Source organism: Oryzias latipes, chromosome 16 (assembly GCF_002234675.1).
Source record: "Oryzias latipes chromosome 16, ASM223467v1".
Classification (NCBI taxonomy): domain Eukaryota; kingdom Metazoa; phylum Chordata; class Actinopteri; order Beloniformes; family Adrianichthyidae; genus Oryzias; species Oryzias latipes.
In genome coordinates, this window is record NC_019874.2 from 7,028,008 (window position 1) to 7,041,064 (window position 13,057).

At 42.8% G+C, this 13,057-nt stretch overlaps 1 protein-coding gene across 2 annotated transcripts in view; it reads right to left on the reverse strand.

The window, feature by feature from the left end:
- Window positions 1-13,057, reverse strand: part of zfpm2 (zinc finger protein, FOG family member 2) — a 117,535-nt gene that overhangs the window by 50,105 nt on the left and 54,373 nt on the right. For both annotated transcript variants that reach the window (XM_011484912.3, XM_011484913.3), the window contains exon 4: window positions 10,800-10,924. In XM_011484912.3, the coding sequence (XP_011483214.2) occupies window positions 10,800-10,924 (125 nt within the window). The remainder of the gene's footprint in view (window positions 1-10,799; window positions 10,925-13,057) is intronic.

Consider the following 13,057-nt stretch of genomic DNA (forward strand, 5'->3'; position numbering starts at 1 on the left):
GCATAAGTTTGTTTCAGTTCATTTCTCCTGTGTCTTATCATCTTCCTTTAATTTCCATTATAATTTGGGTTCCTTTGGCACTCAACTGTACATAAACCACCCTTAAGCTTCAGGACACCTCACTTTCTTTATGCCATAAAATGTTTAAGTCAATCACAACTAGATATTTTCTGCTCCTAACAGTTTATAAAAGGCCTTTTCCCACAGAGCGTTTTGAAGTTGTAAACAGCAGAAAGCTGTATTTGTGATGCGTGTCTCCAGGATCTGGTCTTGGGGGCAGAGGCGTGCTCGTCCCGCGTTGGGCTTTGGTCAGGAACAGAGCGGCGCTGTCGCATTTCTGCTCACGATATGAATTACACAAAATTTCACATTTGAATTCAAGAAAGTTGTTTGATCTTTTGCATGTAAGTCAAGTCTGAGTCCTGGAGCAGCATAACGTGTGCGAGTGAAACATAATAGGGAACCCTGAGCCTGTAATGTTCACCTGTATGGATATTACCGTGGCCCCTGGGGGTCAGGGTGGCAGGTGGCATATTCTCTGGACAGATCCTGCTTTTTCTCTGTGTGAAATAAACATGCAGATTCCTCTCTGAGGGGTTTCCTCAGAGAGGAAGAAATGGAAACTCAGGAGTCAATCAGTCAATGGGGTCACAACAAATCCCTTCTCTCATAAGCACACAGGCAAGACTAGGATCAGTCAGAGGCGGTAAATAAGGACAAACAATAAAGTGGAAGGCACAATGCTTGAAGAAAGTCCCTGACTTAAGATAAACCTTGGTGCCCCCCCTTTAGGTATTGGATTTTCATATTCTTTTGAACTCCCTGCTCTTCTGTGAGGGAGTGAAACATTTTGTGATGTATTAAAATGGCATCTGCTTTATATGAATTTATATTTCAGGAGATTCTCACACTTCCCACAGCCACTTGCTGATTGACGGAGCTGGCTCTCGCTTTCATAATAATTAGAAATGCATCAGGAAAGCAGTTGACAAATAAAAAAAGGAAATGTTGAAATCTGATGAGTGGCCCAAAACCCCTGATCACCCTCACGCCGTTGGATGGTTTGATCCTGGCATGCACTTTGGGGTAACGGGGTCTTTCTAACTCCACTGTAAAAGTGCAAAAATATTTACACCAACTTAAGTAAATAAGATAAAGATGGTGAACTTGCCCCGCACTAAATGCATTAGACGTGAACTTTCTTATCAGAGGCAGAGCACACAGGCTGCTAAAAGATGGGTTTCCTGAGCTGGAAATGGTCTTTGTTACCCAATTAGTCTGCTGACGACCCTGTGGTATAATATTCCCGCTTTGACAGCCTCATATACATCTATCTAATGAGGTGCTGCTGGACCACCGGGGAGAGAGCGGTCATCGTTCAGACCTTCATTTCTCTTTAGTGCCTATCGGCTTTCTCATCGTCAAAGCAAACTTTCCTTTTCTTTTGTTAGATGAGTGTTTTTCTCTGCTTGGTTGATCATCCATCCAGTCATTCTGACAGGGTTTCTCTTAAGTAGGTCCAGGGCCAGTCAGGTTAAAGATCAGAGGACTCAGACCAGAAGATCTGGTCCCAGGTCTCCTGGCAAAGGTCTGCATTCTTCCAGCAGAAGCAACCGGGTTCCTGCCGTTCCGCTTCCCTGGTCACAACACCCATCAGCAGACTGCAGGTTAATAAAGAAGCTTTGATTCTCATGTGCCAAGCATGTTGCTCTTGTTTTCCAGATGCCTCGCCAGATTAGAATTATCACAAGAACTTTGAACTGAAGATTAAAAGAAGTGCAACAAATAAAGAGTTTGTGTTCCTATGATAATTCCTGTGGAGTCAGCTCAGCCATCTTTTTGATGGGACCTTTTTTCAGAGCTGTCTTTGTGCTCAAACCCCAACAGTACTATCTTAAAAACAGAATGAAAACAGTCCGGGATTATCTCCAGCACTTCTCAAGGAACTTGTTTCAACATGCTATCACAAATTACAGCCATGACAGTGACAGATGGCAAAGCAGCTGGCACCACTCAACTTTGTTTCACTTTATTTCTCCTCCTCCTTCATGGTGCTTTCGCATAAACTTTGCTGCATTTAAGTCGTGTTGTGTATATGTTGTAATGTACATGTGAAGCTACGTTCACACGGGCCTCGGCAACGTGCGTTCAAGGACCACTTCCAATGAAAGGTCTATGTAAATGCCTGTAAAGTTTATTTAAACGCGTTCGTTGGGTTTCCGAGTTCCAAACTCTCGCATTCATGCGTAACTTGGCATATTTTTCGGACTAACACAGAAAACGCGCAGCCATTAAAAATGTTCAACCAGTTGAGCTTTGACTAATCAGGGACTTGATGGATGAATGGATGGTGTCCCTTTCAGATCATGGTAGTGCAGACTGTTGCAAAATTGATCATAGGGAGAAATGAATACAGTAATTGCTGTTTGTGCCCGGCTGGAATCCCACAACACCAAATCTTTCATTTAGTGGAAAAGAGCTGTGAAAGAAAAAGCCTGGAGCAAGAATCACCAGATTTGCACCACTTCAACATTCCACGTCAAGCCACTACCGGCTGTAGGTAGTGCACATGCGCTAGTGAACAGTGGAAAAAGAAAAAAGAACCCCCTCCCTTCTCGTCCAGTGTGAATACCACGGGCTAAATGCATGTACAAGAACCACGTTTACAGTGTTCTTGAATGCATGTCACATGTCGTAGCTTTGGTTAATCAAAGGGGATTTTGGGTTGTAAAAGGAGGTGACGGCTGTGCAGCCAGGGACAGTCCAACTGACATCATGTGTGGACTGAAACTGATCTAATTCTTTATTTTTGGTTTCCTTTAAACTAAAGATGCATCTTCCCAACATTGGTCACAAGCCATTTCAATCAATAAAACTCTTGAGGTGAGTATTTAGTGATATGATCTATCCCACATGCACTTGTTAATGAATGGGAATATTCACATGGAGATACTTGATGGTGCTGAAACGTTCCTGAACGATAGATCATCTCCTTGGTTGGACAGTTTGTTTTCCTTGATAGGTTTCCAGAGGACAGAGGACATGGTGAGGGATGTGAAGGTGGAGCCACAAGAGGGAAGCTGGACATTTGGAGTTTCTCTGGTGCTTTAGGAATCGTTTCATTTGATGTTGCTGCTTTTAATAGTAAACGCAAAGCACAGAAATGTCACTGAAGAAAGATTGTATGCAGTTTTTAATATTCCAGCTCATATGCAGTTTTCTACATTATTTTCCTGCATTAATAATCATGGTTTACAAAGAATAGGGGTTTGGCTACAGCATGCAGTGCCTTTCTCCCTGATGATGCAGCCTGTCCCTCCCCAGGCAAACACGGAATGGTTGCAGTCTGTTTTTAAACACATCGAACAGTTAATTAAGAAAAGATTAAATTTAAAACTGTTGGATGCCATAACACATAAACCAACATTTGAGGGACATTTTGGTATACCTGATTGAAGTCTGTAGTTTTAACACTTATCACTGAGATAATAAAGATTAGCCTGTGAAGAAACAGACAAAGGTCACGTAAGATTTCTTATTAATTAATTCTGCGTCAGTGATTATCAAACAGCAAGATGAGATCAATGATCATGACCGGCTTTAACTGACCTAGGCTGAGGAGGCAGTATCATGATCTAGGTTTGTGTCATTACTAAGGTCAATGGGTTACATTTTATTTTTTCTAAAAGTTGTTTTTAGGTGAATAAGACATTTTTATTTAAATGGTTTTTCTGTCAGTAAATTCCGTCAGGAGCCTAAAAAGGGAGATTAGGATAAATAAATGAATGTAACCACAATATTTTCACTCATTCAAAGCCTTAATTCAATTTTGTCATGTATTTATGCAACTTCATCAAAACTAAATCATATTTAAACATACCATTAAAAAATTGAATTAAATAGTAACTATTTAACTTAATTCAAACTGTAAACCTTTTTCACATTTGTAACTTTGAAATGACGGCAGAAACAGCGTGAAGCAGCAGACACGATTTGTTCAATTCCTCTAACATCCACCTCTTTCCTCTTCTTTCATCTGTGTGAGATCAGAAAACTGAGGATCATGCTGCAAGAGCATTAAGGCAGAAGTATCTGTAGAACACCTAATCACCGGTGGCAAAGTGTTTATGGCAAAGAAAACAATTAATCTGTTGTTTTTGTGACATCACAGATCGTTGTTCTATAATAGTGAGCAGTTACCAATCCTGGAATCTGTACATTCAAATACTGTTTTTGTCATTTGATTTGAGTTTTTTAAAACATTTGTTTACTTGCATAAAAGTAAAAAAAATGTTTTTGATTTGGTAAAACTGACATTGAATGCCTGATCAAACTGCTTTATTCTTGTTTCACCAGGTTTCTTCTTGTCTTGGAAATCCTTTCCACTTGTGTGTTGACTTGTTTCTTTAGCAAAGAGTTTATTCCTTACCAAAGATGTGTTTATTTATAGTGAGTATGACATGATCATATTCAAATCCTAACATCTGAAAGAATATTACGCAAAGGTGTTTTTAGTCATTCTACCTCGATAAAGTAACTGTGCCTATGAAGTTATTTTGATCCATTCCAGTCACTGTCTAGCCTTGCATGTCCTTTTTAGAATTTTACTACCGAATGGTGGACTTGGGCTGAAATGAACGGGTCAGAAATATTAACAGTGCCTATGAAGTGTGCAGAAAACGATCAGCTCCTTCTTTTTGTTTGTGCTTGGATGGACTTTCTGTGTCCTGGCCATGTTTGAGGAAACCATGCAGACATTACTATAAATTGACCACAAAGCAAATCAGTGAGTCCTGCTCTGCTTATCGGGGGAGCTGCCATATCAGTTTGGGTAGTGGTGTTGTGATGTAAGGACAGCGAAATGTCAGGTTCACTTGTAGATCAAGTCAACCATGTATTATCTCTCAAACAGTGGAGCTTAGCTGCAGCCATAGTGGTTCTGACTAGCTGACTGACTGTCCATGGTTAATGCATAGAGCTGGGGGGTGGCAGTGACCAGCTACATTTTAAAATACATAATGGGAGATTAAAAAAAGTAGAAATTCCATTCTTTGTGGTTCTTTTCTATTCTTAGTTTGCCTCTGAATCATAAGTAAATAGTGGATTTGAGTTGGTGGGCCCAGATTACAAAAATCTTGCGCCTTGAAAGACGTTTGCGTTTTGTCGTGCAAGGGCATGAAAACGTCCCCCAATAAATATATGGATGACACAGAGCCCAGATAATGACCGTTTTACACATCTGAACAGACCCTCGCTCTGATATTGGTTTAGACCCAAGAAATAATTGATGCGTGCAATCACAAATTGGTTCTCCGCCTAAAATTTGAGCCTATTATTTCATTAGATGAATCCACGTTCTTGGTGCCAAAATTATTTGTGTGTCCAACACAGAAATCCAAATCCTAGTAGTTCTGATAATGCTGGGCAATTTCAGGCATATCCAGCGTGGGTCTCAGACGGGTAAAGAGGCCACCTTTACATGCAACATAAAAAATGTTCAGATGTTCTTTGCTACTTTAATTTAATGGTTTGTTTGTTTGTTTGTTGTTTGCATGCCGTACGTGTGTATGATTTAGCGGCTATGCTACAGAGAGGTCCTATCCTGGTGTGCTTTCTTGCATTTGTAATTGGATGTTACTGTAAATAATTGCCTGGGCATGTGCCAGTGTGATGATGGTGATGATTTGTGTGTGTGTCGGCTCATGCGTGTGTGCAGAACATGCGTGCATCTGTATGTTGTGTTGGTGTGTTTGTGTGCGTATGTGTGTGAGCGCATCTGCCCCATCCGTACTCCACTCTCAAGTCCCACTGATTCTCCTTTCCAGCCATGTTGAATCCTCTTTTCCTTATCAGGCGAGCCCAGGCCTGCATCAGGCTCTCCTTGCTATGACAGAGGCTACAACAATAGGCCTGCGATACCGCTGCTTAGCGCTGCGTTTCGGAGGGGAAACCTGCCACGGGCGCAGATTAACTACAACACACACACACACACTCACACACACACAAAATAGATTGCAGCCTCCAAAACAAAACATTTTTCAGAATGCCTCCTCTTGATTAATGAAGCAATGACAAGAAGAAAAATATCATTTCTGAAACAGAAAAATCCGCCACCACTTGTTAAAGTTTAGGGGGTAGCTAACAATAAACACAGTGAAGGGGGAGGGTGGGCAAAAGGGGTGAGATAAATGGCTTGAGTGATGGGCTGAATAATTTCTAGAGCAATTTTTGGTTTGCACAGGCCCATATTCTTACCCTTGTACTGAATTACACAATAATCACGCTCCATCGGCTGACAGCCCCTGCCTCTTTCTCTGTCCCAGGTGAAAATTAGGACAGTATCTTGACATTTTTGCTCTTCTGTAGTCTACAAGCTCAAGCTCTCTGTTCCTGGCCAAAAGCAGCATGCTGTCTCCACGCTCCCTCCCACACATCAGCACCTTCACAAACACTAAGACCTACAACACACTCTGAAGTTCACGCACACTCCAAGACATTAAACACGAGCTGCACGTGCACTGACACAGGCTTGGAACCACTGCAGCACTTTCTGGTGCACAGTTAGGCAAACCAGCAGTTTCTCCACCATATTACCTGAACTTCAGCAAGTGTCAGCTTGCTAAATAAGACTTTGCTTTTATGCTAATCTATCACAAATTACAAAATTAAACAAAAAAATCTCCACCTGTAACCCATGCCCAAGGGGAACTTCAGCCTTTCTGACCTTTTAAAACCCTTTGTAACATTGTTCTTAGCCCTGGGATGCAATAAACAATTTAAAGGTAAACGTGTGGAGGCCGATAAATTATCCAACAGCGTCTTTTGACTTTTATTATGTCCTTGTGAACTTTTCATGTCAGGGCCTTTGTGCAACACAGAATACAGAAGCTGATTTGTTTTAATCGTAAATCTTTGCTCCCAGCCAGTTGACTTATTACAACAATATTAAGATAGAAAAGATTAAATAAAAACGCTGCCTGAAAGATGCTAATCAGGAATTAGGAAAGCTTTATGCATTTCAATTGCTGTGTAATTAGCACTAAAAGGCCCTGAAAACACATAACAAACAGAATTCTATTGAATCCAGACTCATTACAGTTGCACCTTGACTAAGCCCCAGTAATTAGCACCGGTAAGGCATTGTACGAGAGGCGGCAACACCCTCATCAACACACATTTACAACCCTGCTCTAAATCTGCTGCTCATTAATAGCTTGCCTCCCAATCAATTATTAACACCTACAATAGAAACCAGGCTCACCGGGGCCAGGCCTGTTACTCCAGGCAAACCACAGGCCACCTTCCCCTCCTGGTTCTGTCCAGCCCAGGTAATTACTGCTCTTAAAGACACCTGCTACTCAATAGCTGTGACCCAGAATCTTAATTTAGCCTTTCCATTGCAGACATTTATGTCTGCGTGTCGCTGTTAATTTGCGTTAATTTGGAAGGTGCAAAGAAGCCGGGCAAAGGCGTCAAACGGCGGCTGGTTGAATGCGGTCGTCGCTCACCTGCGCTCAGCCTTCGACTGTAATTGGAGTCTAATAGTCTGATTGATCAGAGAGAGAAGTGAAGGATGAGACGGAGCGCTGGCAGCTTCATCACTCACCCAGAAAGGAGAGTCAGAGATGAGAAGAACGGAAGCAGAAGCCGAAAAATCACTGCCAACCCTTCATGTTTCAGAGATCCAACCCTTCCGTTCATGTCTTCTCCACCTTTCTGCTCAGGTCTGCTACTTCTTTGACCCCGATTTCCAGTCTCCCCTCACTCTGTGAATTGCTCTGACCTGAACAAAAGTTTCAGTTTCCCGTCCTTGTTTTAGTATCTGTCTGTGTAGTTGGGAACTTCCTCTTTCCTCTCTTCAGGATGGACACCTAAACTCCCATAGAAACTCCATCAAGACACCCCCCAACCAAGTCATCTTTTGAAAAACTTTGAAATCAGTGGGTCTTACTTGGATGGAAATTCACATAGTCGGCCGGTGATCTAAGAATGTTGCAGAGCGTATCACCTTAACATGGCGATGCATGTGAGCTGACGGTGCAGTGTGATTGTGTTAACAGGTTTTACAGCAGCAATAACACAACTCCAGTCCCTCATGCCGAGCAGAGCCCCTGGGGTCTGCAGACCTGCCACAGCGACCCATCAGCTGTGAAATCTGCTTTCCTCTTTGATAAGCGGTTGAGATGTGACCCTATCTCTGTCCTGCAGATGCCCAGATTTCCTGTCATGCTTTTTCCCTTCTGTTTTTTTCTGCTATTTTCCTCTCTGTGACTTTTCATCCTCTTTTCAAGCTTTCCACCTCTCTTTAAAGGCCCGCCTGGACAACTGCAGGAAACGCTCCATTCGCCGTTCCTCCTCGGCATCATCCATCACTCCCCGCTCCACTGCTGTGGCCTGTTGTCCACCAGCAGACAAACCCACGGGCCACAGCGGACACCAGAGCCAGTTTGCCTTCTCTGGGGAGCCAGCAGATGGGAGTACCTCGACAGTCCTCCTCCCCAGACACCAGTCCAACCCCACACACTCTCCTCCTGAGTGTGTGTGCCAAAGCACCTCTTCTGTCTGGCTTAACGCAAACGCTGCTTAAATTTACAGTCATTTCGTTATTTACTGTGCACCACTTTAAAGAATGGTTGCGCTTGGCTGCCCTCAACGCCTCTGGGCATCATGCCAGGGATGGAAGTTGGACCTGTGCACCATGGCTCCACAAGACAGCATGACCTCTGAAGAGTCCTATCTTTAGTAATGGGTCTGGATGGAGGGAGAAAAAGGGGTTTGACTGGAGAGAGAAGTATCAATATCTCACAGCTGATTATGGTTGGAATACTTATTCACCTTCATGGATAAAAAAAAAACTAAATATAGATAGAAAGGACGTGATAGTCTGTGGGGGTCTCACCTCCTAGAGATGACTAAGAAGCCTCCGTGGAGGGGTGCAGACCCATGAAGCCTGTACCTTTCTTACTCTGACATGCATCAAAACTACCCCGGCTTTATATTGTCTCTCCTTCTCTTGACACTCGCATTTGTTATTTCAGCTTTTCCAGGTGTGGCGTTCAGGGTTTGTTCTTGCCTGGAAGGATGGGTTTTGAAGAGTTGCACAACCCCCTCACCTCCCCCTGAAATTTCTCAGATAAAGGCTGCTCTACATTAGGGATGTTGCCAACGGCTGCATGTCTAACAAGGCATCAGCTCCATAACCAGAGACCTGATTAAAAGAGAGAGGAATAAAACTATGCGGCTGTAAATGAGACGAATCCCTTGCGATGCACACAAAACAACGTTTGTGAGTTTCTACCTAATTCCGCCTCTTTAAAAGCAAAGTAAAACATAGCAGCTGACTTGACCTAGTCTTTATTGGGAGATAGTTAGACGCTGCTTACGTTCCATGTGAGAGATAAAACCAGAGGGTGGAGGAGGCCGGGCAGGAACGGGCCCCCATGAGAACAGACACACGTGAGACCCTTAAAGGCAAAGACGCTGCATGTACTTTTAATTGCGCGGGAGTTTTGGCATATCCTGTAACCCCTCCACAGCCTGTTACAGGTGATGTCCGGCACCTGCGCACATTTACAAGAAACCCAAAACTGATGAATTCCTCAGACGGCAGTTAGTTAAGAACTTACCACTCTTGCCAAGAGCAACAATCACCTTGTGCATCGCTCAGTGATAAACTCTAAGTGTCAGTTGGAGCTGGGAAGACTAAAGTAACTCATAATGCATGTCTGGGGGTCTGATGGGAGGTTGAGAGCAGGTTTTCTCTAAAGCCTTCCTTAAAAAGTGTATGTGGAGATTTCTGGAGGGCTACATTACTTTGAAAGGCAACTTGAGGTGTTGCGTTGTCAAATCAGTTTTCCACCCCAGGATAAATGGCTTTACTCTAAGAAAAGCCACATTTCAGGGTTATAATACAGCCTGAGTTATTTAAAGCCACTGATGACTTCAAAACCATGAGGGGAGCTTAGTCAACACTCCAAAGTGGCCTGGAAATGATTTAATAAAGTTCTGCCTCTAAGAAATCTGGAAAAACTGAGGGTGTGGCATCTGAGTCGGAAATCCCTGATGACTTTTTTTTTTCAATGTACCAGTCTCGCTGGGATGAATGTGAGGCTGCTCGCGACTTTAATAGGACATTCTTAATTAATCCAAATTCTGAATGGAATATCAAACCCGTGAAAGATTCACCACTCCAGCAGAGCAGCAGGTCAGCACAAGCCTCTGCTGGGATCTCGGAAACAAGACCCGTAAAGCTGCTGCCTTCAGAGTAACATCAGAAATAATGACTTTGTTCTATTGAAGTGTCTAAATCCACCAGTTAAAGTGGTTTGTCATTAAATTTGCAGACAAAATATACTAAACAGATAGACACATGGGTGTAAATGTGAATTTCATCCCCAACGATGAAGGAGACTGGAACAAGACTTAATAAAACATGCACATGTTATCATATCTTATCAGTTTTGTTGTTAATATGTTGATTCTATCATCTGTAATGGCTCCACTTTTTGTTGCAGAGGTCTTTAACACATCAGAGTTCAGGAGATACTTTTAAAACAAATAAGAACCAAACATTTACAAACAGAAATAACAATTAGCTTCTGAAACTGACAACAATTTGTGGAAAAAATGCATGAGTATGATTGCTTTTGCTTACCTGAGATTCGATCCTCCTGAAAAATCAAATATAAACTTGACATTTGTTTTAAAAGAGCCAAAAAGTTAACTCTTGATTTTAGCCTTTATTACAAACTCTTATCACAATAGAAGAGACTTACTAAAGTATTTGACTGAGGACATACCAGTGCCGTGGTGTCAGTGCTCATCTCAATCTTGCCCTCGAAGGGTCCCCACGTGGTTCCCACAGGGAGCTGCTGCCGGCTGTGAATCCGCCGCTCGCCATCCTTTAGGAATGCGTCCAGCTCTCCTAAGAGCACAGCAGAACCACCACTGGTCAGGTCTGCAGTTTGACTCAGGCTTTCACCGTGACCCGTTAACCTTACACCTGAAATCTTATCCTCGCTTCCTAAGCCCCTTATTAGACAGCGAACGCTGGAGGCAGATGCTCATATCAAGTCTGCGTCCATCTGATGGACTTCCTCACACACGTGGTTTGCTAACTGGACTTGAAAGGTGTCCTGTGAAGAGATAATCTCTGTGAGACAGTGCAGGCTCGAGTGACAGGCCTATTTCTGATGTTCTAAAGAAGGCAAGGCTCTTGTTAGAGCAGAGCTTCAGTTAATTAACACAGAGAGGAGACAGCAATGTTAGTACTACCGGTGCTCACCGCCCTGACACCCACGCATCTATTTGATCTCTTAGATTCAGTGGCCTTTTCCAGGATGGTGATTAATCAAATAGTTATGATAAACCTCATGGCAGGCTGTGACATAGTTTACAGAAGATGATGTTTCCCTTGTGTGTGTGTGTGTGTGTGTGTGTGTGGGTGGGTGGAGAGGGGGGTCCCAAAAGAAAACTATGCAGTCTGACTGGCTGGTTGCCTTGACAACACTGAAAAATCTTGTCTTAGGAAGACTGGGGATTCAGACATTTGTGACTCCACTTTTACTAAGACGTCAAATCAGATGAATGAATGTAAAATAGGAGAGTTGTGTTTGGAAGCTCCACTTGATGCTCCTCTTTTGGTGTTCAAAGACACGAGTTAGCAGCAGAAGCTGGTTATTGTTCTGGCATGCCTCCCAGAATGCCACAGTACTGATTTTTAAAATTCTGGTAATAACTCTCTTCTCTTGTTGCCACCGTGTCTTCTAACCTGTTTGTTAGCATGTAAGCTTACCGGCTTTTCAGGGCGCCTGAATGGGCTGCAGCGATCACTGAACTTTGTGATGCTACACTGAGGTATTCAGCTCCACTTTACTTTCTAAATATCACTCGTGTATCTGGCATGCGCTATTGTGCTCATCTGTTGTGATGGTATGGAAATTTGTACTTATGTGCTGCTTTGCATGTTTAAACAGGCCAGGTCTAATGTTACCAGCTGCTACAAATGACACTGTGCTGATCATTTACTCATTGGCGGAGGCCAGGCCGGCAACAATAAAAAGCTAAATGTCACCTGACATAAAAGCGGGCTTGTCAGACCGAACCTTTGTTAGATATAGATCCTAAATCAGGGAAACGTTCGCATTTTATCTGAACGTTTATTGCTAGTTTAAAGAAATTGTTAGACTTTTTTCTTCGATATTAGTCTTCCTCTGCTGCTTCTCTGTTCTGGTGCTGCAGTGGGAGGTGGGTAAGCTCATTACAGAGAAATAATTAAACACGGGTGCACAGCTGGCTGTCATCACCGAGAGCAACAGCCATCGCTTCATGCATTCTGTTTGTCCTCAGATAAGACCCACGGCCTTTAACCGCTTGGATGCAAGTTCCTGTTTAGCCCTGCCTGACGCTCAGCTCAAGCCTCCCCCAGCCAGCAACTCGCACTCCTATCTCATCACTCAAATGAAGGCGGGACTTCTGGAGTAAGAACGGACGCATGGTGCTAGGTGTGAGGGAGGAGGCTGGTAAAAAGAGGCTAGCACTGAATTTGAGCCGTTTGTTGTCCAGCATGATGAGATGCCAGCCTATATGCATCTCACACCAAATGTTGCCTGAGGACCTCGGCTCACAGATGGCTTGTCACATCTGTTGCAAATACTGGTTGAAGATCTCCAACATATCCAGGGATGAATAATGAGGTCCCTTCAGTGACTATCTGCATGTTTACAGACTTATTACATTTATTATACAAAAAAGACAGGGACACGGCCATGCACAGTTTGTACGTTATAAGGGGTGTAAATTGTGAACTCAGGACAAGGACATCCTTTCTGGTTTGTCATCTTAACTTTCAATTATTTTAGAGAATCTGAGACATTTTTTATTGCTGAGAGTCTTTATATATCTAGGGTTCCTAGAGCATAGCCTACTTTTTAATAAAGGTAACCCTTAAGTTAAAAAATTCAGATATTATTCAAATATTGTTTATCACTGTATAGGATTTTTCTTCATTAAGAAACACTCTGAGGAAAATTGTGTTTTTGGTGTTTTTAACATGTTC